The sequence below is a fragment of the Tauraco erythrolophus genome, chromosome 13, assembly GCF_009769465.1.
Source record: "Tauraco erythrolophus isolate bTauEry1 chromosome 13, bTauEry1.pri, whole genome shotgun sequence".
Classification (NCBI taxonomy): Eukaryota; Metazoa; Chordata; class Aves; order Musophagiformes; family Musophagidae; genus Tauraco; species Tauraco erythrolophus.
The window spans coordinates 24,045,358-24,072,778 of record NC_141477.1 but is presented as its reverse complement, the minus strand read 5'-3'; the positions used below and the strand labels follow the sequence as shown (position 1 = coordinate 24,072,778).

Genomic DNA, 27,421 nt, shown 5'->3' with positions numbered 1-27,421 from the left:
CTCCGTGTGTTCCCCGTTCAGGCTGGGACCCGCCATGACACCCCATCCAGCCTGGTACCTCCCACACTTCCCCATCCAGCCTGGACACCCCTAGCCGCGTCATGTTCTCCCACCTGCCTCCCAACGTCTTGGGCGGGAACCTCCCTGTGCCCCCCATGCAGGCTGGGATCCCCCATGCCTCCCCCTGTTCAGGCTGGGACACACTTGTAACATCTGTCCAGGGGCAGGGGCAAGAAGGGGGTTCAACTGGTGCCAGGGCTGGCAAAGGTGATACAGGCTGGTGCCCTCAGCCAGCTGGAGGGGGATTTGGGTGTGAGGGGGGTCTGATGAGGGAGAACTGGGGGTACCCCTGGAGCCTCTGTCCTACCTTTTGCACTTTTCTTGCTTTGCACCAAGCTGAGCTCCAATTGTCTCTGTGTTGGGGGATGCGGACAGAGATGGTGGAGGGGGTGCTTTACCCTGTGCCTGTTTCCTGAGCTGTCTGTGGGTAGGCAGCCTGCCTGGTTTTGGGTGCCATATCCCTACAGTCCCATTCCCAGGTGCAGCTCTCCCTGCACCTCACCTAAACCCCATTTAGTGCCACAATGCTTGACACTTCGAGGGTTTCCTATTGTTTATTTGTTTGCCCAGTTGTGCTCCTGAAGCACTCCCACAGCTTGCTGTGCCTGTTGCAGGGACAATGCACACGGGGCCCCAGGGTAGCTTGGAGGGGGCAGCCAGCCAGCTTCTCTGCTCTCTCATACCCCACTTTTCTCCTAGTGGAATGATCCCCAGGGCTGGCATTTCCCCCGGGCACTGAGAGCCTTTGCTGTGCTGGTGGCAGCATCGACCTGCCAGCAGGCACCACACAAGGCTGGTGTCCCCCCACCCCACTGCAGCAGACACGGAGTACAAGGGGCGAAGCAGGGAGGGTGTCAGGAGCCACTCTGCAGGGACATGGGAGCCACGTCCAGCTGAACTCCCTCCATACTGGATTTCCTGTTTGGATTGTCGGTGAAAAATAAAAGATCAAAACAAAGCTAGGCCAAGCTGGGAGTCCCTTCATCTTACTATTTATTCCAGCGTAATCTAGTTAAAGCAACAAGAAATACGCTTTCCCACAGTAACTGGCCATCTCTAAATATAAAGGGCACAAACAAAAGCTTTGCACAGCCGGTGAAGGAGGGGACAAGGGCAGAAGAGGCCAGGCTCCATGGCCTGAGGCACTGGGAGGGATCTACCCCAGGTATTTGTGTACCTGTTTCCTTGCTGAGATGCCTTGCAGAGATGCTGAGTGGCAGCTCTCATGGGGCGCTGGACCATCTGGAGGTTCATCTGAGATGTCCTGGGACAGGAGTTGTCATCCTGCCTTGCATCTCTCTCGACACTCTGGAGAGCATCCCTGGGGTCTGGCCCCTCCGCACAGGATTTCGGGAGCCCACCCACTGCCCTGTGTGGGGGTCTGTGCTGCCTCATGTGATGGGGCTGGAAGAGATGGTCACAAACATAACTGCAGATCTCTGCTTTCCAGCAATGGCTGGACCTCCGCTGGATGTGTGAAGTGCTGTGGAAAAGAGCACTGGCAAGGCAAGGTGGGTGCAGGAAGAAAGGAAAGGGCTGGAAGAGTATTTCAAATACTTTATTTAAAAAAAAAATCCCAGATAAAAACACAATGGCCATGCCTTTCTATGAGTAAGGGGCATGGCCCATGCCCCAGGTGCAGGCTAGCCCTCAGCAACACTCCCTGGGTGGGCAATGCTCCCTGGGTGGGCAACTCTGAGGGTGCTCTTCCTTCTTGCCAGGAAGGCAATGCGGTGCTGGGCTCCATCTGGGGAGGGTTCACAGCTCCAAGCAGTCCCTCTCTTAAAAAACATTTAAAACCAGTTACGAGAATAAGCTCCATGGTGTTAAAAAAGGAAAGAGAAAGGAGCAGAGGAGGCTCTGCCAGCACTGGAAAGCTATGGCTGGAGGGCCCATACTCCTGCCTGGGTAGAGCCGTGGTGCTCAAGGTTGCAGCAGCTTTTCTTTAAAGAGAAAAAAAATCAACCATCCAACAGTAATTTGTTCCAAATTTCCCCCGCAGCCACAGATTTCATCAGCTGCTCACATAAACGTGCTGTCTTCCCCACAGGAAATACTCTTGTGGAAACCTGAGCCTTCCTTCTCCGCTAAACAACATGCTTCAGATTCCCTGCAAATAAAAGGAGGCAGAAAAGTGTTTTCCACTGATATTTCAGCCCATGGAGGGGCCCAGCCAGAGACAAGGGTGCCACCCCTATGCCTGAGGGACCAGGCAGTGATACAGGAATCCCAGCCTCAGCGCAGACCTCGATCCCTGCTGGCCCCTTGCTCCCTTCACAAAGGCTGCTGTCCTCCTCCAAGCCAGACTTGGGGAACTACCGAAGGGAGACCCTGCCACCACTTCTGCTATGAGTTTCTCATGTGGACTGATCACTGGTTTAGGATTCACGGGCCAGCACTGGAGGGGCACACACCCACTCCCTGCTGCCTTGTCTTTCCTCCAGGCTGGATGCGCTGTCAGGAGTACGCAGCAGAGACCTCTCCCTACCAGCTCTGGGGCAATGCTGTTCCTCCTCCACTCCTGGACAGGTCAGGGGGAATGTCCCCTCCCTAGAATTGGCCTGTGCTTGGGAACAGACACCCCAGGGCATCCACAGCCATCATCACATCTCCCACCCACCTCCTCCTACTCTTGCTTCTAACACCAACACATCATAACACACACAGAGAGTGAAAAGGGCTGCCGAGCCCTGTCTCGCTGCCTGCAGCTCCTCCTGGGGACAGGGACGACACAGATGGGCAAGGGCATTGAACAAGGCTGGCAGGAGCTGGCAGGGCTCACCCAGCTGCCTGAGCTGCCTGCCCTGGACTCCAACAGCTTTCAGTCTCCTGCCTGGCTAGAGCACTGTCTCAGCTCCTGAGGAAATGCATGGAGATCAGGTGGGGAACCATCTTCCTTTGCCCTCAGGCAAGCCCCAGCCTTGCATGCAGCTCTGAGACAAGCAAGGTGGCTCTGTCTCTGCCGCAAGGGCCAATGGAGGGATGACAGTGCTGCTGGGTGCTGAGATGGACACATGAGAAGAAAGAGCCATCTTATAGAGATCTAACAAGCTGGAAGAGTGGGGTAACGAGAACAGTACGAAGTTTAACAAAGACAAGGGCAAGGTCCTGTACCTGGGAGAGAATAACCAAAGAGCCCAGTTCAGGCTAGGATCCATGTGGCTGGGGAGTAGCCTTGCTGAAAGGGACCTGGGGGTCTTGGTGGGCAGCAAGCTGAACATGATCTAGCAGTGTGCCACTGCAGCAGCGAAGGCAAATTGGATCCCGAGCAGCATCTGGAAGGGCATTACTAGCAGAGATAGAGATGGCATCATCCCATTCTACTCAGTGCGTGTCAGCCGCACCTGGAGTACTGTGTGCAGTTGTGGTCCCCACAAATCAAAAAAAGACATAGACAGACTAGAGAGGGTCCAAAGGAGGGCCACGAAGATGATTGAAGGGATGGCCCTATGAGGAAAGGCTGATGGAGTTGGGTTTCTTCTCCCTGGAGAAGGCTTGGGAGGAACTCATCACAGTATTCCAGTATTTGAAGGGCAGCTACAGAGGATAGAGGCTGTCTCTTCACAAGGAGCCACATGGAAAGGACAAGAGGCAAGAGGTATGAGTTGTACCAGGAGAGGTTTCACCTTGTTGTAAGAAATTTTTTAAAGAGAGAACAATCAATCATTGGAACAACCTCCCCAGGGACAAGGTAGAGGTTTTCAAGATGCGACTGGACAGGGTACTAAATAATTTCATCTTGGCTGTCTTTCCCACGAAAGTTTGGATCAGATGATCTTTGAAGTCCCCTACAACCCACGCTGTTCTATGACTCCAGTAAGGACGAAGTCCCATGCTCCTCTGCCCAGCCAGAAGAAATGCAATGGCAGCTTTTGCTAACAGGGACCCGTAGCTCTGAGCTGATGTGCTACTAACACTGAGAATCCCAAGTGAAGCAGGAGACAGATGACACTGCACACGATCAGCAGTCAAGTGAACGTGGTTCATCTTTCTAGTCACCAAGAAAGACTTCAGCGAGTTTTCCTGAAGTCCCCTCTAAAAAGACTTGTAAGCCTGAAGCAGGAGTGTTGGCTTGGACAACTCACCTTTGATAGAGTTAAGAATTTCTTGAATTCTCTGTGGCTCATTGCGGTCTGGTCTGCAGCTTGGTGTGATCTCCAGCACATAATCAGGACCGTACTCAGTGAAGAACTGCAGGGAAGAAGAGAGGAGATTCAGCATTGAGGTCTCTGGCTGGCTGAGGCTGGAAGGAGGGCTTCCCATGGGTACCTGTTTGTAAAAAGGCAAAAACATTTTCTCCATTTGAGGGGACACATGTAGCTTAACTACATCAGAGTGCTTCTGCAGAGTCTGTGCCCACCTGAAGTTTGCAACTGTTATCAATTTAAGGACTTGGGAAGCAGAGCTCAGTGGTGCAGACAAAAGCAGTCTCATGTCTACTCAAATGCTTTAATCGGGAAAGCTGTTAACACTCATTTTACAAGTGGTTACTCGCAAACCTCTTTTTTTTTTTTTTTCATGAACAAAATTCAAGTGCTCCCTATCAGATATCCTTCCTTTCAGCTTCCCACCCCACCTTGCAGAGTGCTGCATTGATGTGACTGTGAAACACCCGGAAGGAGAAAAATCAGTGTGTTTCAAGGTTAATAATGTGTCTTTCCTGGCTGAGTGTTCCAATAGCTTGCAGCTGAGTCTGAATAAGAAAATCTGCAGCATGTGGGCTTTACATGATAACACAGATTAACAAATTATTGCCAGCATTTTTATTTCACAGGCAAGCAGTACTGAGCAAAGAAGCAGACACATCAGGGTTAAAAATTCAACGGTGAAGTTGCAATCAGTCCTGTTGCTGCTCCCGGGAAGCTTCACCCCACAGAGAACTAGTCCAGACTCAAAGCCATTGTACCAAAGATAGGGAAAATCACAGCATTATAATCTCCCAAGTGATTAATGATGCACAGGGCTGGGGTCGTCTTTAAGGGTGAGATTGGAAGTGGCAGAGCTGGCAACACAAGATCGACATCTCTGTATTAGCAGTGGCAATGAGGGCTTCCCTAGGCAGACCTCAACGTGTCAGTACTGATGAGGAAAAGGAAGTGACTCCTGAATGCTGCAGGTTATAGTCCAGCATTTGAAAGCAAACATCAAATCATGCTGGGTTTACCAGCCTTTGAATTACAGTCTTAAGGAGCTGCCTGCTCTGCAAGTACATCAGCTATTCACACAGAACAGGCAAGGCACCTCGGTCAGGGCAGGTGATGCGCTGCCTGCCCTGCTGCCCACCATACTTTTTTGTGGGCCAACACAATATCCCACTGAAAAGGGTGTAAAAGGCAGATTTTGACAGCTCCACCAGCTCATTTGTGCAATGTTCAGCCACTGTAGACCCAGCCAGCTGACTTAAAAAATGCAAAAATATCTCCTTTTTAGCGAGTCAGGGTTTTGAACTATGCTTTCAACGTTGTGAGAATGAGATCCCATCTGTCCCCCAAACCAACATGGGGCAGCGGGAAGCTGCAGTACATTGTGGCTGCTCTTCTTAGTTCATTAAAAAAATTACTATGACTATTCAGATCAGAAGATGGACCCAGGGCCAGCCTGCATGAAAGCCCTACTCAGCTGTATCATGCAGCATGGGAGCACATGCTTAGCTAATTAGCAGGCTAGCCGTCTTTTTCTAAGCCTCTCTGTGGTCAGCCCAAGGACTGAGGTGTATTTTTGAAGCAGACTATTTTCACAGTTTTCTCAAGTAATCTCATTCATAGCTAAACATTTTCCTTTCTTCACCTCTGTCTGGAAATTGCTTTGGAAAGCCCCTGCTGAAATACTGACATGAGAGGGGAACACTGACATTTTTCCTGCTTAGAAAGACTGAAAATGGCTACAGTAGAAGCCACCAACATGTTTTGGGAAGTCCTCACTGAGAGCGGGTACCTCTAGTCTGATTTGAGTTTGCTCTTGTAGTGTGAACAGGAGACAGCTATTCCCAGAGCACACAGGCTCCACTGGCAAAGCCCACTGACTCCACAAACCAAGGAAGCTGGCTTATTTGCAGGAAAAAAGGAAACACATAACATCTTGACTGCAACATCCACGAAAGAGCACACGGAAAACGCACACCTCTCAGTAACTGGTCTCAGCTGCACAACCTGCTGGTTACACAGGCAGTGGCACAGCACTACCATGGGTCTAGCACATCCAACCTACGAAATGAGGCACAGTTAATCCTGATGAAGGCATCATTTTGCACTTCCTCATCCTCTGATTTCTGTGACATCAAGCGAAACAGAGCACTAATACAGTTTCATGCAACTGTTTTCAAAGTCTGTGTTAAAAGGCAAAAATACCTGGACTTTTGCTTTGACGTGGTTTATGGCAGTTGAGAAGATTTTGGTATTATACAACTAATATCCTGTAGACCAGCTCCATGTGCTGAGCCACCCGGTATTGGTTGCAAAGTGCAGTCACACAGAAGAGCTCGGGGCTGGCTGGATTTTAAACCATCCACCAGGAAGCAAGACAACAGGGCAAGCTGGTAAATCTGTAACTGGCTTATCCAAGAGGTATGATGCAGGTGCTCTGAAGCAAACAGCTCCAGCTGTTCAACGCATTCCTACCCCTCTACCGCAGGTTCCTGTGCAGGTGGCAGGAAAAAACACGTGTCCAGACACCCCAGGTCACAGACTGAGACACAAGGGCTGAGACATAAACTGGCAGGGCACAGGGGCAGTGGAAAGAGCCCCTGCCTGTTTCTGCTGCCTTGTGTCAGCAGGAGGACAGCCAGGCAGGTAAGGACAGGACCATCTCTCATTGCTGTAGCTAGAGGTACTTTTTGTCTCTGAGGAAGCACTAACAAAAGAAATTATTTCAACCATGCATCAACTGAAAAAAGCAACAAGCAGCACCTGGGAATCGGCTGAGTTTTGACTCACCACAGGGACCCAGGGAGGCAAATCCACCAAAACAAAACATCCATTTTCTGTTTGAGGTGAGAGGCTTAAGCCTCAATATTTCCAAAGATAGCACAAAACAGCCATTTGTACAAGCACCTTGTATTCACTCTCTTGTAGCCCAGAGGGGATTCAAGAGGTGGTTTTCAGTGCTTCAGAAAAGACTCATTCTGTTTCTTTACCTCTCAGAACAAGGAGGATGTTACAAGCAGGCAAGCTCATGCTTCGGCAACAACAAAACGCCGGCACTATTCACTCATCCATTTATTTGTAACAGGGAACAAGGTATCTTTTTCATCCCTGAGAACCATGACTCACAAGGAAAGCTAAAAATCCTCTCCTTAATCAGCAGCTCACCTGGAAACTCACAACTGCTCCCTTTTAAAACTTGGGCATGCCAGAACTAAGAGAATCACAAATGACTGATATGCAATCCTAAAGCCCTGAGAAGGCCAAAAGGAGCTGAAGTTTAAACCAGAGAGAGGTATACTTGGGACTGCAAATGTCTTTCCTCCCACCTAGAGAAAGGAGCTGTACCCAGTGGAGCGGCAGGACTGCCAGGTGCTTTGGTGGTCTGAAAGAGGGTGGGAGTAATGGTTCAGGAGATGGGAATGTGGAATGACTGCAGGGAAAGAAGTGTTCGAGGAAGAAAATAGTAGGCATAGAGGCCAGGAAAAAGGGGCCTGGGCCAGGCACCGAGCTCAACACCAGCAGAGCAGCCAGCAGATGCTGGAATGTGCCCCAGCGAACAGGTGAGAAACAATGAAAGGGCTTCATTGCAATCAGGGCTTTGTGACAGCTTGCCCTCCCCATCCCCTAAGGGCAAATTGGCCTATTCCCTGCTCCAAGCCCAACAGAACAGCACTGAGCCGCAAGGATGCCATTTGGATCACAGAATCACACAATGTTAGGGATTGGAAGGGACCTCAAAGGATCATCTAGTCCAATCTCCCTGCCGGAGCAGGAGCACCTAGATCAGATCACACAAGAACGCGTCCAGGCGGGTTTTGAACATCTCCAGAGAAGGAGACTCCACAACCTCTCTGGGCAGCCTGTTCCAGTGTTCTGTTACCCTTACTGGGAAGAAGTTCTTCCTCATGTTTAAGCGGAACCTCCTATGTTCCAGCTTATATCCATTTCCCCTTGTCCTATCATTGGATGCCACTGAGAAGAGCCTGGCTCCATCATCATGACAGTCACCCTTTACATATTTATAAACATTAATGAGGTCCCACCTCAGTCTCCTCTTCTCCAAGCTAAAGAGACCCAGCTCCCTCAGCCTTTCCTCATAAGGGAGACGCTCTACTCCCTTAACCATCTTTGTGGCCCTGCGCTAGACTCTCTCAAGCAGTTCCTTGTCCTTCTTGAACTGAGGGGCCCAGAACTGGACACAATATTCCAGATGCGGTCTCACCAGGGCAGAGTAGAGGGGGAGGAGAACCTCGCTCGACCTACTAACCACACCTCAGGATACCACTGGCCTTCTTGGCCACAAGGGCACATTGCTGGCTCATGGTCATCCTGCTGTCCACCAGGACCCCCAGGTCCCTTTCCTCTGTGCTGCTCCCCAACAGTTCAGTCCCCAGCTTGTACTGGTACATGGGGTTGTTCTTACCCAAATGTAAGACTCTACACTTGCCCTTGTTGTATTTCATTAAATTTCTCCCCGCCCAACTCTCCAGCCTGCCCAGGTCTCTCTGAATGGCATCACAGCCTTCAGGTGTGTCAGCCACTCCTCCCAGTTTAGTGTCATCAGCAAACTTGCCGACCATGCACTCTATTCCCTCATCCATGTCATAGAATCATAGAATGGCATAGGCTGGAGGGGATCTTAGAGATCATCTAATCCAACCTCCCTGTCATGGGCAGGGATGCCTCTCAACTAGATCAGGCTACTCAAGGCTCCGTCTAACCTGGCCTTGAACACCTTCAGGGAAGGGGCATCCACAACTTCTCTGGGCAATTTATTCCAAAGTCTTGTTGAACAATACTGGTCCCAGTACCAACTCTTGCGGAACTCCACTGGATACAGGCCTCCAACTGGACTCTGTCCCATTGACTACTACTCTCTGGCTTCTATCCTTCAGCCAGTTCACAATCTACCTCACCATCTGTTCATCCAGACCACACTTCCTCAGTTTAGCTGTGAGGATGCATGGGAGACTGTGTCAAATGCTTTACTGAAGTCAAGATAGACCACATCTACTGCTCTACCATCATCCACCCACTGGGTGATGTCCTCATAAAAGGCTATCAGGTTTGTCAAGCACGACTTCCCCTTAGTGAAGCCATGTTGACTGCCCCTAATGACTCTCTTATCCTTGATATGCCTAGAGACAGCACCAAGGATACGTTCTTCCATTATCTTTCCAGGGATGGAGGTGAGGCTGACCAGTCTATAGTTACCTGGGTCTTCCTTCTTGCCCTTTTTGAAGACCAGAGTGACATTTGCTTTCCTCCAGTCCTCAGGCACCTCTCCTGTTCCCCACGATTTAGCAGAGATGATGGCGAGTGGTCTGGCAATGACATCCACCAGCTCCCTCAGCACTCGCAGGTGAATCCCACCCATCAGGACCCATGGATTTATGGATGGCCAGGTTGCTTAACTGGTCCCTAACCAAGTCCTCATCAATCAGGGTAGACTCCTCCTCTATTCTGACTTCCTCAGGAGCCTCAGGGTTCTAGGGCTCATCAGGATAGCCTCCAGCAGTACAGACTGAGGCAAAGAAGGCATTCAGTAACTCTGCCTTCTTCTTATCCTCTGTCACCAGGGCACCCTCCTCATTCACCAATGGGCCTACATTGCCTCTAGTGTTAGTTTTATCTGCAACGTATTTGAAGAAGCCCTTTCTGTTGTCCTTGACCTCTCATGCAAGGTTTAATTCCAAGGAGGTCTTAGCTTTTCTAGTTGCCTCCCTACATCCTCTGATAGCAGACCTATATTCCTCCCAAGTGGCCTGCCCCTCCTTCCATGATCTGTACACTCTCTTTTTCCACTTGAGTTTGCCCAATAGTTACCCCTTTAACCATGCAGGTCTCTTGGTACCCTTAGTCACTGGGCAGAATGACTTGGCTCTCGTGCAAGGAGAAGGGAGGGTTTGTCAAAGCTTTACCTCGTGATCAGGGATCTCAGAGGACAGCGTTTTCCCAACGATGATCCCAGTCAAGTATGTCCAGCAGCGAGCTGTGTTGGCAAGGTTGTAGCCTCCTGTCTCCAGCAAGAATTGTGATTTTGGAGGGGGAAGAGTGGGGAAAGGGAAGAGAGAGGAGGAAATTTTAGTGGAAGGAACAAACAGTGGAGGCAACACACGCAGTTTACATGAATTCAGCTAATTTCATCCACTCAAGCTGTGCTCAAAAACTGCAGTTTCTACTTGCTGGCTACACAAGGCCCAGTCCGAACGACACTGAACGCAAAAGCAGACCTCTCAAACTGAACCCCAGCTACACCCAGTGTGGCACAGGCCAGGCTTCTCCAGCTGTTATCTCAGACCCAGCACGAGCCCCCAGCTCCATGCGCTGGGCTCTCTTCTGGCAACAAGGAGGCATGTTCAAAGGTAACAAGCAGAGAATTGGAGACAGGGGATTCCTGCTTTTTGATGCCAGCCTTTGACCCATACATAATAATACACAAGCCCAGCCATTTGCTGGTGAGTTCTTCAGCACTGGCATGTTTGAGAGGACACCTATGAAGCCCTGTAGTACAACTCGCCACTGCTTTACAAGTACATGACGTTTCACAGTCAGTATGGTAATGGTCACCTTCACAGTAACAGTACGTGAGCCCACAAGGAGAAACCATAGCTGAAAGCAATCCTGTAAGAGACTCAGAAGTTCGTTTCCCAGCAAAAATGACTAAACTAGTAAGAGAGAAAAACACTTTGAAAAGAGAAAGAGTCCATGTTTTAAAACGTTCCCTTCTCCTTGGGTTGTGGTTTGTTGGGGTTTTTTTTGCAAGTATTGAATCTTCTCCCAATTTCCACTTCAAATGCCTCCACAAGCTGCAGTGGTGGACACTCCTTTGGTATTTTCACGAGTGACAAACAGTTGTCTCTCATTTTTTGACAACGGCTTTAGGGTTTCTTTTTGCCTGAAAGGTGCCATCCTCAGCATACCCACAGACATGCCACAGCAGGACTGAACACTCATAACGTTGCCAAAACAACGTGTGTTAAGCACATAGAATTTTAGGCTTAACGTGACCTCATCATAAAAAGGACAACAGCTAGATCTGATACGGCTCCAGGCACAGAGCTGGGGGGCTCTCCCTGGCACACAGTGGGCTTTTGTGGTTCTGAAACGTTCTGTTGCATAAAGCCTGTGCTCTCCCCACTGAACAAGCAGTTGGTTATGCAGCACAGAAGAGCTAAGTGAACTTTAGCTTTCACTATCAGAGCCCTGCTGTACCATGCAGGCAGTCAGTCCTTTTCACAAGCTCCTGCTTGAATCCAAACAAAATCATTCATTGCCACATGCCCGAGGTAGGTTTGGGAACACAGCGCTCACTTTTAAAGAGAAGTGCTGAAGGGCTGATCTGCAGAGATGGGAATCAAAGGTGCATTGAGAAGCCAGGGTCAGTTCATCAGGGTTAACAGCCTCTGCTCTTCCCCAGAAGAGCTAAGCAGCCTTTAACTCAAGATTTTAGGATTAAGATTGAGACTTGCACCTAAGGATTTCAGATCTGTGTGAAAACAGTACTGCACCACAGAGTGCCCTCCTGACACTGCCCAGCAGTCACCCTGCTAAATTCCAGTCAGTGCAGAGCTCAAGGGCACGCACTCGAGGAAGGGTCACAGGAGGAAAAACTAATTTCCTTGTGAACAGCAGGATGTGCGTTCACTCACCTCCTCCCAGGATGAGAGTTGCTAGCTGCCACTGCAGCACGTACTTCAGGCACTTGCCCACTCCCTCGGGCGTCATATTGAAGGAGCACATGGGATCTCCAGCAATGGTGTCTGCCCCCAGCTGCAGCACAACTGCATCTGGGTTGAATGCAGCATACACCTCCTTCAGCACACTGTGGAGAGAAGTGGGGTTGGTAAGCGCTGTCGTGGTTCAAAGGGACGCTGGTGGCATGACCCTGGTCCTTCAGATCCATCCACACCTCTCAAGGTTTCTGCATTCTCTGCTCCCATCTCCCTCGTACCAGTTATGATCTCTCTGCTCCTAGTTAGCCTTCTGCCTCCACTGCTCTCCTGCAGTAAGTTTAGCTCTCAGAGTACTCATCACAAGGCTGATGAAGCCAAAATCATCGCGGAGAACATAGGGGAGGGGAATCTAGTCTTGATCAGCTTAGTGGTAGCATCAAACCACACATTAACATTGGCTGCCCTGAGTCTAAGGGCTGCAAGCCAAATCCAGGGGCTTTTCTCCCCTGTAAAAGTCACAGTGAAGAGCAGGGTCTGGCAAAACAACAATCTTAAACTCTATGACAGCTCTCACCAGGACAAACAGAGGAAGGCTCTGTCTAGGTTCTCACTCTCCTCTCTCCCATATGGCTTTTGAGGCAGAAATACATTTCCCCCAGCTCTAGCAGATGCTGGGATGCAGTAGGGCCAGTGCCCTGGAGATAAGTTTATTAGAAGTATTCTCTCTTGCAGAAGGCAATCAGGCATGTCAGACATTTGGCTTTGCTCCAGGAGATATTTAGTATTACGAACACCACAAAGGGAATAATCCTGTTCCCAGCACTGTGTTCCAAAGCCCACAATACAAGGCAAATAATGGAGAAAAACATGTTCCTTTCACAACAGTGTTTTCATTTTAATTCGGGCAGTTTTGGAAGGCGATCAAGTGAATCAGCTATTCTAGATGCTTACAATTAGGCAGACCCATTGTAACTTTCTCTTTTGATAGAGAGATTACATGAGCAGGTAAGACTCCCAGAGAGAAGGCTTCTAGTGGGAACATGCCTGGGGCACATTTCTGCATGAGGAAAGCATACCACAAACTCAGCATCCAGCTCTAGTGCTGTCACTCTCATGGCAGCTCTGAAACTTTTCATCCCTGGCTGCCTTTGTCTTCAAAATTTTAAATATACCAGACTTTCCAGAAAATAAACCAATAAATAACATCACACTTTGCCCCCCTTTTCACACAGCAGCTATTAGTAACAATGTACTTTAATTGGAGGCCATGTCATTCAACTTCCAGAAACAACAGGCAATTACCCGTATGCCACACAACCCCAAAAGCAGGACAGTTCATCTACTAGAACAAAAGCGATCAAACACAAGCGCTGTAGTTTACAGAGAGGCAACTTCAAAGTGCACATGCTCTGAGACACCAAGAGCAAACTTCCTCCTCGCTTAGTTATATTGCCGTGCTGCAGCGGAACAGCCTCCACTGAGAGTGGTGAGGCAGTTGTCCCTGACACCAAGGGAGGTGAGATTGTTTTGCGCAGTGTCTCCCTGGCTTTTTGTTCTGGAGATGCCCGATCTGGCAGCATCTCAGTAAGGAGCAGAGAGCTGCCAAGGAGCAGGTCTCCTCTCAGCAGCAGGGGACACAGCAGAATACTATGAGGAAATGCTCTGTGCAGGGTGTAGTCAGCCTGCAGAAACCTGTGTTAGAGGGAGTCATGCTCACCAATCCCACCACAGGTTTGAGAGGCACAGGCAATCCTCCTTAGACATCAGTTGGATAAGACACCCACAGTCATGCACGACTGCCTCCCAGCCAGAACAGAACTCTTTGTCTTTGCCCAAGAGATCTCAAAATGTCTCTGTAGATGCTTTGGTTACATGCTGCTTGGAACCTATGGTAGGTTTTGACGTCCTTCAACCAGGAATGCATGCAATGGGCTACTCCTGATTGGGCTCCTAACCTCTATTCAGCCCCTAAAGCAGCCCTGCCTTTCGGAAACACGTCCCCCAACAGGAAGAAGGCTGCTGTAACACCAGCAGTGTCAAGCACCAACAAGCTACCAGCAGGCACGGCCACAGCATGACTGCCCTAGTGGGCTATAAGTCCATAGAGGTTTCAGTCCTCAAGTGTTAAAGCTGAAAGGTGGATGTGCTACCGCGTCTGGCAGCCTTGCGCTGAGGCCCCTCTCCTTTTGATATGAACAAGCTCTGCAGCCCAGTTTTGACATGGGCAACAGCTTGGGAGGTCAATCACCAACTGAGTGATAGAGGGGCCTGCCAGGAGGCAGCTCAATCACTGGCAGACGTTCAGCCTTCAGCCTTTCATTCTTCCAGCACATACAATACTTGGAAAACACTTCTAGCTCAGCCCCAAGCATATCTCCCACAGACAATCAGGGTTCAGAGCACTTATTTGAAGAAAAAACATCTAGCCCTAAGATCCACAGCTAAAAAGTACTTGTCCCTCCTCAGCATCTCAAACACACAAGGCTGATCTGTGGCAGAGACCCTCCAGTCACCCACAAATGTCTCTGTATATTCAGTTTGCCTAGGTATTTGGACAAGATCTCTGAGACCTCTTAAGATCCATGTTCGTTGTAATCAAAAACTGTAACAGGGGAAGCAGCAAGCCTTAAGGAAGCACCGTAATTAAAAATAGTAAATAAACAAATTTTGTGCAGTCTCTGTTCTCTAAAATCCCATTCAAGTAAACTGTATCAGAACAGGAGGGCTTACGTTTCACAGATCTGGTAATATTTCTCATCCTGAATGCCATCTTGAATAGGTACATTTACACTGTAATAGCGACCTTTCCCCAGGCCAACATCTGTCACATCACCGGTGCCTGAAAAACAGAAACGCCCCATGGTTAGCTGCGAGGCAAAGGGGATCAGCAGGAAGAGAAACGCGTGGGATGTCTCAAATGAGAGCAGAGCATCAGGATCTCTGGCACGCTTACGGAGAAGTCCACTTGCCACCACCAATAAAGGATGGGTTGGATGGACCTGGTTCTCACTCTCTGTCCAATGCTGTCATGCAGCTTTCAAGGGCTGCAGGTGGTCACCCGGCAGTGGCTCAGCCCAGAGCTTAGCCACAACCAGAAAGGGAGAAATGCCAAACATGTAGTTCCCCCTCTTTCCTTCTCCTGGGTCAACAGGAGAGGCAGCAAGACACCTCTGCTGGACAGAAGGGATGGGACATGCCTTTGCTGGGGCCTTGTCAGTCATGCATGAACCGAATTAGCACAAACCTCGCCAAGTTCAACTTGCCTGGGAAAAATCCTGGTGAAAACTTGTGCAGAGAAACAGTCATGACTTTCGAGGTGAAACTAAAGGCATCTTCAACTCCTGTCAGAAAAGGGAAGAGAAAAAAGCTTTCATGCATCATTCACATAAACGGCAGAGTCTAAACACACCAACGAGCCACTCGATAAACATGGGGCAGCAAGCAGAGCAGGAACAGAATGACAAAAGTAGAAAACCAGATGTGGCTCAATAAATCCATCCTTAATCAACAGAGACTCGAATTCAACTGCAGCAAAGGTCACAACAGAAATGAATTTGACAGGTCTCATGCTAACCAGTACTGAAGGGATCTAAATACTTCAGGTCAGTGCCCATGTTAGCAGCACTTGCCTCCACTGCTTCACCTGCAAGGCTGGGGCAGGGAGCTGCAGAGGGATGACTTGGCCAGAGCTTGGGTCTGATTAGAACCAGAGCTACTGGGCTATTTTGCTTTTTTGCAGCACTGCTGCGTTTCAACACACCTTTTCCTTAAAGACATATTAAAATAGTGGAGGTGGGGAAGGAAAAAGAAGTAACAGGAAACTTCACAGAAACGAAATATAGGGGCGAGGGGGGAACAGAGCAAAATGAAACACACCAGAAAATTTAGGAGAGCAGGAAATGTTAAATGGTGTTGAAATAATGTCCCTGAAGGAGAGAGCAGTTTCAGGAAGGCCAGCTCTGGCTTTAGTTTTACAGCATCAAGCCTTCTTTTAAAAGCACCATTTACTATTGATTGCTTCCCTCTTGTACTGGTTGCATTAAACAAACACTGTCAGCAGCTGTTCTGCTGGGATGGGAGACAAGAAACTGGGAGAAGTCCTTGCTGTAGAGTCACTGGCAGAGGGGGTTACTGGAATAGGAACACAGAGTTTGTTGCTATAAGTACAAGACAGCTGCCCAGACCCTCAAAAGAGGTCTGATGAGCAGCACAGGGCAAATCCCTAAAGCAGGACAAGGGAGAAATGGATTGAGGGAATATGACTGCACTGAAAGGAGGCAAAGCCACAGCTGTTGCAGCAGGTAAAGCCCTACTGCCCTGAAAGGCCTTGACTTCTCCCATCCCTCCCCCCGAGTCTGTGCAGCTGTGCTGTTTGCAGCACTGGGCCTTACCATCCCCATGATGCAAATCCAAATCGATATAAAGGACACGGTCAAATTTCTGGCGCAGCTGCAGGATCCCCAAGACAGCATCGTTCAGGTAACAGAAGCCAGAAGCCTCATCTCTGTGAAAACAATGTCTGTGAGGTTGAACATCGTCAACGCAACCACCACTGATCTCGGTGTTGTCACTTTACTTTGCCAGTCTCCACCTTGCAGAGGCACGAAGGAGGATGAAGAGCCTGGCCAAGGCCCAGCAGCACACAAGAGTTGGGTCAGGGGCAGCTCAAAATATGGCTGGGAAGCACACAGAACACGACTGTTTGTGCCAATCGCTTTTCAACCCTGGCCTTTCTGGCAGCTGGTAAAGCATCAGCTGGTTCTCCTGCAGAGAGGCCCTGACCCATGGGGAGCTTGGGCAGGGTACCTCTAACCATTTCACTGTTGCACAAATAAAATGTTAGCTTTCTACACCTGAGATATTTTGAAGAAGTTCAGAGCCACTTGACTCAACCTTGCTCTCCACTGTACCTCCTCTCCCTCTGTGGCAAGACGACAGGCTGCTGGACAGTCCTGCTTGGCCATTTTCCTGCAAGTGCCAGACAGGTGTAGGCAGGCAGCCACTCCATCCTTACAGTCTGGGTCACAGCTCCCAGGAAGGTCCTGGCAGTGAAAGGCAGGTCCAAGGCAGTTGCAACACTCTGCTGCTCTGTTCTGAAGTCTTGGGGTATGAAGGTTAAGCCTCTTCCCAAAGCAACACTCTCCCTTTCTTCCCAGAAAACACAAATGAGATGCCCCACATGCAGTCTCTCGCAATACAGCTCTTGGGCTCAGCCAGAAGACAGCCCCAGCTCCTAAACAGAAGACAGATGTTGCATGGAAAGATTTATCCCTGACATACATCACGGGGCAGCTTCCATATTGATGGCATCAAAGGAACAAGAAAGTTTCTTAATCCCTACTCCAGACTCGCTTCGAAGCCAAGTCTCTGTCACCACTTAGCTCTAGCCCATAGACACTCTTAGGTCAGCCCTGGATAGCTGATTTAAACCAAAGCTGTATACTTTGCAACAGGAGTGTCCAAAGCCCTCCTTCCCTGGCTCAAACGACTCCAGAATCTAAGACATGCCTCTTGACTTTCAGTCACAGCGCACTTGGCTCATTTCCCCCAACACTCCCCTGCTCAACAAACAGCTGGAAATGGTAAGGAGCAAGCGTGGGGTGGCAGAACTGCACTTGCTCTCACCCCCTGCAAATGTCATGCAGCACAGATGCTTCCCAATGACTCCCTTCATTTACAGCGATGCTGAGAACTGGGATATTACAAGTACCCTTGGAATCTTCCTTAAGTGTGATTACACACCGTACTCCTCTCCTTCTTCCCAGCCTGCAAGGAGGCAAAGTGAACTATGTCATGTCTCGGGTACTCTCTCCATGCTGTAACACAGGATCTCTTTCAAACTCAAGGCCAAGCAGAGCAGGACAGCAGCTCGGACAGAGGCTGATGAGCATCAGAGCTGCAGGTCAGGGCCAGCAGTTGGGATTTTCCCCCTCACGGATCCACACAGCAGAGCTCAGACTGTCACTGTCAGAAGGGAGGGCAGGGCTCGGTCAAGAAAAGGCACCGACTTAGCATTTCACCTTCTGCTGACAGTAGTTACCATTCCTGCCTTTACGACTGTGTAAATTAACTAAGCTACCAGACAGCAGGTCTTTTTTCACAAAAAGACACGTATTTGCTAGGACACAGGTCCTAGCACCAGGCACTTGCAGTTGGGTGTCAGTCTGGCTGGACCTTCACACTGGACTGGCACCTATCAGAGCTGCTGCCTATGCTGCAGCATCCCACGCTACCTCGCTGGGTTGACTGGCAAGGCTCCTTTGGGATCAGTAAGTATAAAATGTCTTTAAACTGACCGTTTGCTTACCAGAACAGTGCTAAAAGCACAGCTCAATGGCAGCAACACTGCTAAGACTTCTTCTGTTGCAGGCATGTTATAAACCACATAATCAAGACAAAAGAGAATAGAAGATTTTTTAAAAGACATCCGTCCTGCGAAGAGAAAGAGACCTCAGCTCAGCCAAGCTAAACTCTCTCCTTTCTCCGCAAGTCGTAGCTGAACCCATATTCAGCAAAGTGATGACCAAGAAGAGTCCTGATGAGACGCTGCCATCACTGGAATTTGTACACCACTGTAACACCTGCAGAGTTTCTCTGCCAGGTCAGAAAAGTCACCAGAGCAAGGAGAGTAACCTGTGCGCTCATGTTCAAGTTGTTAGGATTAGAAATGTGGTTCATGCTAATTTCTGGGGTCCCCAGGGAAACAGAACAGCACTGCAAAGGCCAGTCAGCAGGGGACAAGGAAGGGTGCTGTCTTGCCTGTATTTGCAGACAGGCCTCATGTTTTGGGAGATGAGGGACACGAGTTAAGATAAAACATACATCCATGGAAAACAGGGAAGCCATGGTGCCGTGATTTAAGCCTAGCCAGCAACTAAGCACCATGTGGCCACTCGCTCACTCCTCCATCCCAACCATATAACGAAAGGCTCGTGAGTCGAGACAAGTACAGGGAAAGATCACTCACAAATTACGGTCATGGGCAAAACAGGCTCAACTTGGGGAAAAAAATAAATTTAACTTGTTACCAATCCAATCACAGTAGGATGAGAAATAAGATCAAATCTTAAACACACCTTCCCCCACCCCTCCCTTCTTCCCAGGCTCAACTTTGCTCCTCATTTCTCTACCTTCTCCCCTCCAGTGGTGCAGAGGGACAGGGAATAGGGGTTGTGGTGAGTTCATCACATGTTGTTTCTGCCACTCCTTCCTCCTCAGGGGGAGAACTCCTCACACCCTTCCCCTGCTCCAACGTGGGGTCCCTCCCACAGGAGACAGTCTTGCATGCTCTCTGATGTAAGTCCTTCCCATGGGCTGCAGTTCTTCACAAACTGCTCCAGTATGGGCCTGTTCCACAGGGTGCAGTCCTTCAGGAACACACTGCTCCAGCACGGGCTTCAGCAATGCTCTGGAGTCACAGCGTTCTTCAAGTGCAGCCACCTGCTCCTGCGCGGGGTCCTCCACAGACTGCAGGTGGATCTCTGCTCCACCGTTATTCTCCATAGGCTCCAGGGGAACAGCCTGCTATCTCACCAGGGGCTACAGGGGAATCTCAGCTCTGGCACACCTCCTCCCTCTCCTTCTTCACTGACCTTGGTGTCTGCATAGCTGTTTCTCTCACATCCCACTCTTCTCTCCCCTGCAGCTGCACTGGGCCCGACCAGCCCGACAAACCCTGTCAGCCCCACAGGCAGCCACTTGCGCAGTCCCCACCTCCCTCCTCTCTCTCTGCTGCAAGTTACCCCCTAGAAGTTTCTTTTTTCCCTTCTTAAATATGTTTATGTTTACTTGATTAGCTCAGCCTTGGCCAGAGGCTAGTCCAACTTGGAGCTGGGGAACCTTCTAGAAGCTTCTCACAGGAGCCACCCCTGTAGCCCCTCCCCAGCTACCAAAACCCCACCGCACAAACCTAACACACACGGAAACAAATTATTGTACCATTACAGAATCACAGGATTCACGGATGAAATTTTTACTTCCTCTCTTGTTGTTCTGGAAGATCATTATTGACATTACAGCTCAGAGCAAACAGCCATCCACAGAGCACGGGGAAAATCAGAGGTCAGTCCCACACTGTTTGAAACCTCTTATCAAGAAACCAAAAAAGCCACATAAACCAATTCAGACAACATGTTGCCACATTCTCATTCTCTTCCAAGCAACACTAACCATTTGCCCCTCCTCAGTCCTTCTCTATGGACTTTGCAAAATCAATTCACACTTGAACTCCCAGAGATGACCAAGTTTCAGTGGATGGCAGGACACTTCTGACTACATCTGCCCCAGACCCGCACGGCAGTCCATGATAGCACCAGGACAAGGCAGTAACCAGCCTACTCTCAGGCCTCGGCCCTACAGTCTGCTTCTTTCCTACCTCCTGCCTTCCCTCACTCATCTCAGACCTTGCTCTCTCTTCCACCTCGATGGCTGCACCCTGAAGATTTGCAGAAAAGTTGGGAGGTGGGGTTCAGACACCAGGTGAGAAAACACAAAGGAAGAGATTGTTTTCTTACTTCTTTGCATGATGCCACCCTCCAGGCCAGTTAATCGCTACCTTGCACTTGCTGTCCAGCAGACACTGGGCTGCGGTGATGGTGGCTCCTCCCACAGCTGCCGCATACTCAAAGATCCCTTCAGTAGCCGGACAGTCGTAACCTGCAGGTAAGAGTCTGTGTGTCAGACACAACAGGCCTTTTCCTCTGAGGGAAGCACATTCTCTTTGTTTTGAGCCATCTCTCTTTAACTGCCGCTCTACCTTTCTGTTCCAGGCACAATACCCTCATAAGAGGTATCAGATTTGGACTCACACAACTGATTTAGGGGACGTAAGTAGGAAAAAGAATTGAATCGGGTTTTCTTGGCAAGGTTTTCGTAGCGGGGACGGCTGCAGGGTGGCTTCTGTGAGAAGACACCAGGAGCTGCACCAGTGTCAGACAGACAAAGCTCCAAGACAAACCCGCTGCTGGCCAAGGCTGAGCCCATCAGCAATGCTGGTGGCGCCTCTGTGATACCATATTGAAAGAAGGGTAAAAAACGCTGCACGGCAGCTAGGAGAAAGAAGTGAGAATATGTGAGAGAAACAGCCCTGCAGACACCAAGGTCAGTGAAGGAGGGGGAGGATGTGCTCCAGGCGCTAGAGCAGTTTCCCCTGTAGCCCATGGTGAAGATCACGGTGAGGCAGGCCATCCCCCTGCAGCCCATGGAGGTCCATGGTGGAGCAGATAACCACCTGCAGCCCACGGAGGACCTCACACCAGAGCACGGGGATGTGCCTGAAGGAAGCTGTGTCCCCATGGAGAGCCCACACCGGAGCAGGCTTGCTGGCAGGACTTGTGACCACGTGGGGGAATCTACACTGGAGCAGTCTGCTCCTGAAGGACTGCATCTCATGGAAAGGATCCATGTTGGAGCAGTTCGTGAAGAACTGTAGCCCCTGGGAAGGACTCATGTTGAACAAGTTTGTGGAGGATTGTCTCATATGGGAGGGACCCCACGACAGAGCAGGGCAAGAGTGTGAGGAGTCCTCCCCTGAGCAGGAAGGCACAGCAGAAACGTGTGATGAACCGACCACAACCTCCATTCCCCACCCCCTTGCATTATTCACACGGGAAGGAGGTAGAAGAGCTGGGAGTGAAGTTGAGTCTGGAAAGAAGGGTGGATGAGAGGAAAGGTGATTTTAGTTTTGTTTTCAATTCTCACTACCCTACTTTGTTACTAATTAGCAATAAATTGAATTAATTTCCCTAAGTCGAGTCTGGTTTGCCCGTGATGGTAACTGCTGAGTGATCTCCCTGCCCCTCTCTCAATCCCCCATCTTTTCCATCATATATTCTCCCCGACTCTATTGAGGAGGGGGAGAGAAGGAGAATCTTGCTGGACACCTGGCAACCAGGCAAGGTTAACCTACAACAAAAATCAACAATCAAAATGTTTCTTTGCACTCAGATCATTCACAGATGAGTCTTGAACCAACTTCTGATCTGTGTGACTGGCTAGCCCTCATACCAATCTTGCAAAAATGCTTCCTGTTCTCTGGCTACTCTACCAGGAAAGTCTTGACATGGTCACTGATGTGTCTCCCTCCAAAACCAGACATCCACAAAGGGGACAGGCCTAGCTACACTGCAGGTCTATACCTTGAATATGATCTTCACCTGCTCTTACAGCAACCTCCCTGGAGCCATTCTCCAGTAAGGCAAGACCCCAAGGCTGCTCTTCTGCCTGCAGACAGATTAGCTTCAGAAATGTAAAGGGCAGATCTAGGGGGAGACTCATGAGATCAGCACAGAATCTGCACCACTGCCTTAGTGCTGGATCACTCCTAAGGCTAAGATAGTACCCACAGCCACCTCAACTGTTATTATAACTATTATATATAGTATAACTGTTATAGTATAACTGCTGTCATACTGCATTGCTCAGGCTGTCTTAAATCCAGGCAGGCAAGAACCCTCCACTGAAGATGGAAGCGAAGTCATCAGACAAACAGCACCCGCTCTGTTTTTTGACTGTAGCTTCATTCAGGCCGTTGTTCACGCATGCCCTCCACCACAGCAGGCTCGCAGCAGCCAGTCTCAGCACTATTCCAAGGGCAGCATGTCAGGGCCTTCTGTCCTGCCTGAGATACTCAAAGCAGTAGCATGAGGCTGACACTACCCTCTGCTGGCAACAGTGAAAACACCAGCCTGACAGATGACCGCTGGCTGACCCGGTTCCGCAACACCCCACCGAAGACTGTTTCCCTCTGTAAACAGCCCAGCAGCCCACCTGAGCTCATCTCTCTGTCTAACCTCAGCTCCAGCAAAAAGCATCCTGGACCTGATACTCAGTTAATCTCTCACTGAAGATACACATCCTTACCCAGTCCATACTCCACAGATTCCGGATGGTCATCATCCCCCTCCTCACTGACCTTCTGCAGGTGCTGCAGGTAGGCATCCGTGTGGAAGCTCGCCATCTCCTCCATGGAGGCCACTTTTGGCTTGACTATCCTAGGCAGAGAGAGGAAGGGAGCACGTCAGGACAAGAGGCTCCACGGTTCATCTGGAACTTCCTAAGACTAGGAGCCTTCTTTTGGCAGTTACCATTGAAAAAGCAAACAAAACCTCCTCCTCCTCTTGCACTGGACTGTTACTTTGAGTGAGAAAGATGCTCAGCTGAGCTGGAGTAGGCCTTTCCCCCAGCTTGGTACTGTCTGCTGTGCCCACTCCAACAAGTACCACCTGCAGGTGCTGCCTGCATTAACCCTTCCACTTTGCCTCAAGTTTCTTCCCTTTTCTGCATGTTCTCCCAGTTTCAGCAATTCCCAGCTGATCCAACACTATGGTTACACACAGAGGAAATAACAGAGTGAAAATATCCAGGCCCAGCCCAGTGCTGTGGCAAGATACCAGCCTACTGGGTCAAGAGCTGAGCAGCACCTCTTACATGCACTTAACTCCATCTGCATTCAAAGCAGAGGCCGTCTCTGTTCCCAGTGACTCACACATCACCTTTGCGCCAGGTTTGGGCACTTCGCAATCTGCCTACCTAAATCTTCTGACAAGTTGAAGCCCTCTCCAACTCTCAGACTTTGGGAGCACACACAGACAACGCAGTACAGCTCCATTGCTACTGGAAGAATGCAAGAAGCTCCCAGCTCTTGGCTAGCCTAGGTGCTGGGCACTTCTCACCCCATGCCAGGGTGAACAGCCCTTTCAGTCTGCCTCTATAATGGTACCTGCAGCCATTTCTCAAGCACGCTCTACCAAAATGACCAGAAAGAAAAAAAATCCTTTAACAGAAAAGTCCCAGTAGGACTTTCTGGCTCTGCTGAACTGAAGCATGCAATATTTTTAAGATTTTATGAGATGCTGCATAAGAGAAGCTGAGCTAAGCCTTTTTTTCACGCTCATGAAGATGGTGATAGAATACATACTTTTGGGCACATCTTACATCATAACCTAGGACATCCCCTTTCGTATCACCCAGTGTCAAGAGGTTAACGGGGCAGGAGGGTTCTCACTCTTCTGCCTCAGATCTCATCTTATCTCCTGAACACCACCAAGACTTTACAAAAAGTCTCCCAAATCAACCTTAACACAGCAAAACAACATGGTCCCTCTCAGCATCAGTACTGGCCAGCGGATTTGGAGCAGCACCAACAAGGATGGTTTCTGCTCAGAACCATGAGAGCAGCAGGTGACACTGTACTCTATGGAGAAAGCACAAGGCAATCGGTACTCCATAGGACCAGGAAGGGTAACCATAAGTTACACCTGCCATAATTACCATAATCTTGCCCATTTAGCAAAACAAGCTGACTTTCCTTAGATCTTAGAAACACGTACTGTGTGTGGGCTTCTATAATCATGCTGCCAGCAGGGACAGTATACGACCTGCAGTTACTCAGTATCTTCCAAACCTTAGCAGAGAAGAAAATACTCTCTTCACAGAAAACAGGAGCACTTACTTCATCTGGTCAAGTAAGGAATACGCTTCAATCAATGAATGTACCATACTGGCCTAAAAAAAAAAAAAAAAAAGACGACGACTGTGAGAGCAGCTCTAACGTAGAAGACAGACGCACAGCTACTGGGAGGCTGAATGAGCAGGGTGCGTCTGGAGGGGACAGGGCACAGCAGTGCGCAGCTGCTCGGCAGGGCGGGCGGGCCCGGGAAGTGCCGCTTCTGTGTCTCAGCCCCACGCTCCCGCGCTGCCGGAGGCGGTGCGAGCCGGGAGACGGGCTCCCCCTCTGACCCGCCCCGGGCCGGGGTGCCCCCCCGCCACTGGCCCTTCCACCAGGCTCCCCACAGCCGCCCTCGGCCCGCTCCGACCCCCGGCCCCACCGCTGCGCTCCCAACGCCCCCGCGCCGCGGTCCCACCGGGCCCGTTAACGTCCGCCCCGCAGGCCCCGCCAGCCCCCGCCGCAGCGCTGACCCGCTTGGGCACTTTGCAGAGCGAGTCGCAGAGCGCCACGTACTCCGGGCTGTACACGTACACCGGCGGCGGCGCAGCGCCCGCCATCAGCGCCGCCAGGCCGGGCCGCCCGCGGTGCCGCCCACCCGAGGCACGCCGGGACAGGCTCCGCCCCGCCGCGCGGGTGCTTCCGGCCCCGGGGCACACCGGGAGGAGCGGTCGCTCCGCTGCCTTGCGGGGAACGGCAGCCCGGGGTCCCAGCGCCCGGAGCCCCTGGCGGTGCCGGCCCAGCCCAGCCGGGCGAAAAGAAGCCACACAGTTGCGTTGGACACATTTTATTGGGGTCCCCTCCGCACGCAGCTCAGGGTGGTGGCATTTCTTTAAAAACGTATTAACCGTCATTAAAAAAGGCCCGAGGCCGCACGTACGCACCCACCCGGCCCCGCCTGGCGGCGGGAGACTCCCCTAGAGAGGATGCAGCCCCGCGCCCCGCTCTCCAGAGCGGCCGCAGAAGTTGCCCAACGCTTTCTGCTGGGCCTCCCCGCACTCGGCCAGAGCCCGCCTGACTCCCAAACGCACCGTCTCCTGATTTTCTTGGGACAGAGGGACAAGTCAGGCTGGACTGTGCCTGGGGCAGGGTTTAGCACGTGTGGAAGGATCAATGTGCAACAATTACAGAATAGCTGCTACCATCAGGAAGCAGCCCTGAGGAAACTCAGAAGCTAGTCTCAAGCCTAGCTTTAAGGCCAAACAAACCTGCAGATCAGTAAAAACACACAGGAAAATGTAAATTGCTGATGGGAGCTTCTCCAGAGCAGCCCTAATCTGCAGCAGAGCAGCTGATCCTTGTGCAGAGGGCCGCAACCACCCCCACAGCCCTGGGAGCACCAGTAGCCAGGAGCACTGCAGGCAGAGCAGGCAGAGCGTAGCACGGCAGCTCTACCATCTCAAGCAGTGAGTTTAATTGGTGGCTGCCACCCTCTCAGAAGGAGCTTAGCAATGGTAGGAACCTAGCAGAAAGCAAAGTCCTCTGCACTCGCCAGGATGAATGCGGCACCCCAGACAGGGCTCCCACAAAAACATGCAACCATCCAGGTCTCAGGCTGCAGGGAGTGCCAGAGCCATTCACTGGTAAGATACGGCAGTGGTGAGAACAGCTAGGTGAGGTGTGACCAGGCAGACAATCTGCTCAGCACGGTGGCAGAGCTGTGAGAGGCTGTTTCTGCCCTCCCCAAGACAGAAACAGGAACAGCCACCAGAAAAAAAAAAAACACAACAGTATCAAGGGGATCCTGTATCCTCCTCTTGCCAGGCTGAAAGCAGTAGCTTAAAGGAAAGCAGTGAATGGAGGCAAGTCCACGCTCAGGGTGGTAGGCAGACCCCCTCCTTGCCCACCGCGCCTTCCCAGGTGCCTCTGCACAACAGATACGAGGCTGGCTGTGGAAGGCCGGTAAATGGATGACAGTCCATCGACACCAGAGCTGTTGCCAGGGTCAGAAACACCTACTGCTTGTATCATGACCACCTCCATGAGGACAAGAAGATGGGTTATAGTTTTAGGTGACTCTTCTGAGAGGAACAGAGGGTCCAATATGCTGGAGAGACCCTCCTCTTAGGGAATTCCGCTGCCTCCCTGGGGCCTGAGTTAAAGACATCACAAGAAAACTTTGTAGACTGGTAAAGCCCTTCACATTATAGAATCATCATAGAATGGTCTGAGTTGGAAGGGACCTCAAAGATCATCTAGTTCCAACCCCCCTGCCATGGGCAGGAACACCTTCTGCTAGATCAGGATGCTCAAAGCCCCATCCAGCCTGGCCTTGAACACTTCCAGGGATGGGGCATCCACAACTTCTCTGGGCAACCTGTTCCAGTGTTTCACCACCCTCATTGTTAAAAATGTCTTCCTTATATCTGATCTACCCTCTTTCAGTTTAAAGCCTTTACCCCTTTGTCCTGTCACTACACACCCTTGCAAAAAGTCCTTCTCTTCTCCAGGCTGAACAGCCCCAACTCAGCCTGTCTTCATAGGAGAGGTGCTCCAGCCCTCGGATCATCTTCATGGCCCTCCTCTGGACCGGCTCCAACAGCTCCACGTCCTTCTTATGATGGGGATCCCAGAGCTGAACAGAGTACTGCAGGTGGGACCTCACAAGAGCAGAGTGGAGGGGCAGAATCCCCTCCCTCAACCTGCTGGCCATGCTGCTTTGGATGCAGCCCAGGACACGGTTGGCTTTCTGGGCTGCAAGCTCACATTGCCGGCTCATGTTGAGCTTCTCACCAACCAACATCCTTAAGTCCTTCTCCTCAGGGCTGCTCTCAATCCATTCTCTGCCAAGCCTGTACTTGTGCTTGGGACTGCCCCAACCCATGTGCAGGACCTTGCACTTGGCCTTGTTGATCTTTATGAGGTTCGCACAGGCCCACCTCTCAAGTCTGTCAAGGTCCCTCTGGATGGCATCCCTTCCCTCCAGCATGTCCACAACACCACACAGCCTGGTGTCGTCACCAAACTTGCTGAGGTTACACTCAATCCCACTGTCCATGTCACCAACAAAGATGTTAAACACCACCAGTACCAATACTGACCCCTGTGGAACACCACTCATCACCGGCCTCCACTTAGATATTGAGTCATTAACTGCC

The 27,421-nt window shown here is 50.6% G+C and overlaps 1 protein-coding gene across 1 annotated transcript; it reads right to left on the bottom strand.

Moving 5' to 3' along the window:
- Positions 1-1,494: 1,494 nt before the first annotated feature.
- Positions 1,495-24,883, bottom strand: HDAC8 (histone deacetylase 8). The gene is made up of 11 exons (XM_086619523.1): positions 24,797-24,883; positions 24,330-24,382; positions 22,739-22,869; positions 20,392-20,533; positions 16,270-16,382; positions 15,142-15,219; positions 14,609-14,717; positions 11,855-12,027; positions 10,124-10,218; positions 4,146-4,251; positions 1,495-2,170 (listed from the first exon to the last, which is right to left on the bottom strand). Exons 1-11 carry the CDS (start codon positions 24,881-24,883, stop codon positions 2,148-2,150), a joined length of 1,110 nt encoding a protein of 369 aa, XP_086475649.1. The 3' UTR covers positions 1,495-2,147.
- Positions 24,884-27,421: the final 2,538 nt, after the last annotated feature.

Bases quoted from the DNA above. Each gene is read 5' to 3' on its own strand.
- HDAC8 (XM_086619523.1), bottom strand. From the start codon at position 24,883: ATGGCGGGCGCTGCGCCGCCGCCGGTGTACGTGTACAGCCCGGAGTAC. The intron at 14,718-15,141 runs GCAAGTTGAACT...TCTGTTTTTCAG, and splicing joins TTCACCAGGATTTTTCCCAG to GCACCGGTGATGTGACAGAT. The intron at 12,028-14,608 runs GTAAGCCCTCCT...TTCTCTCCACAG, and splicing joins TATTACCAGATCTGTGAAAC to TGTGCTGAAGGAGGTGTATG.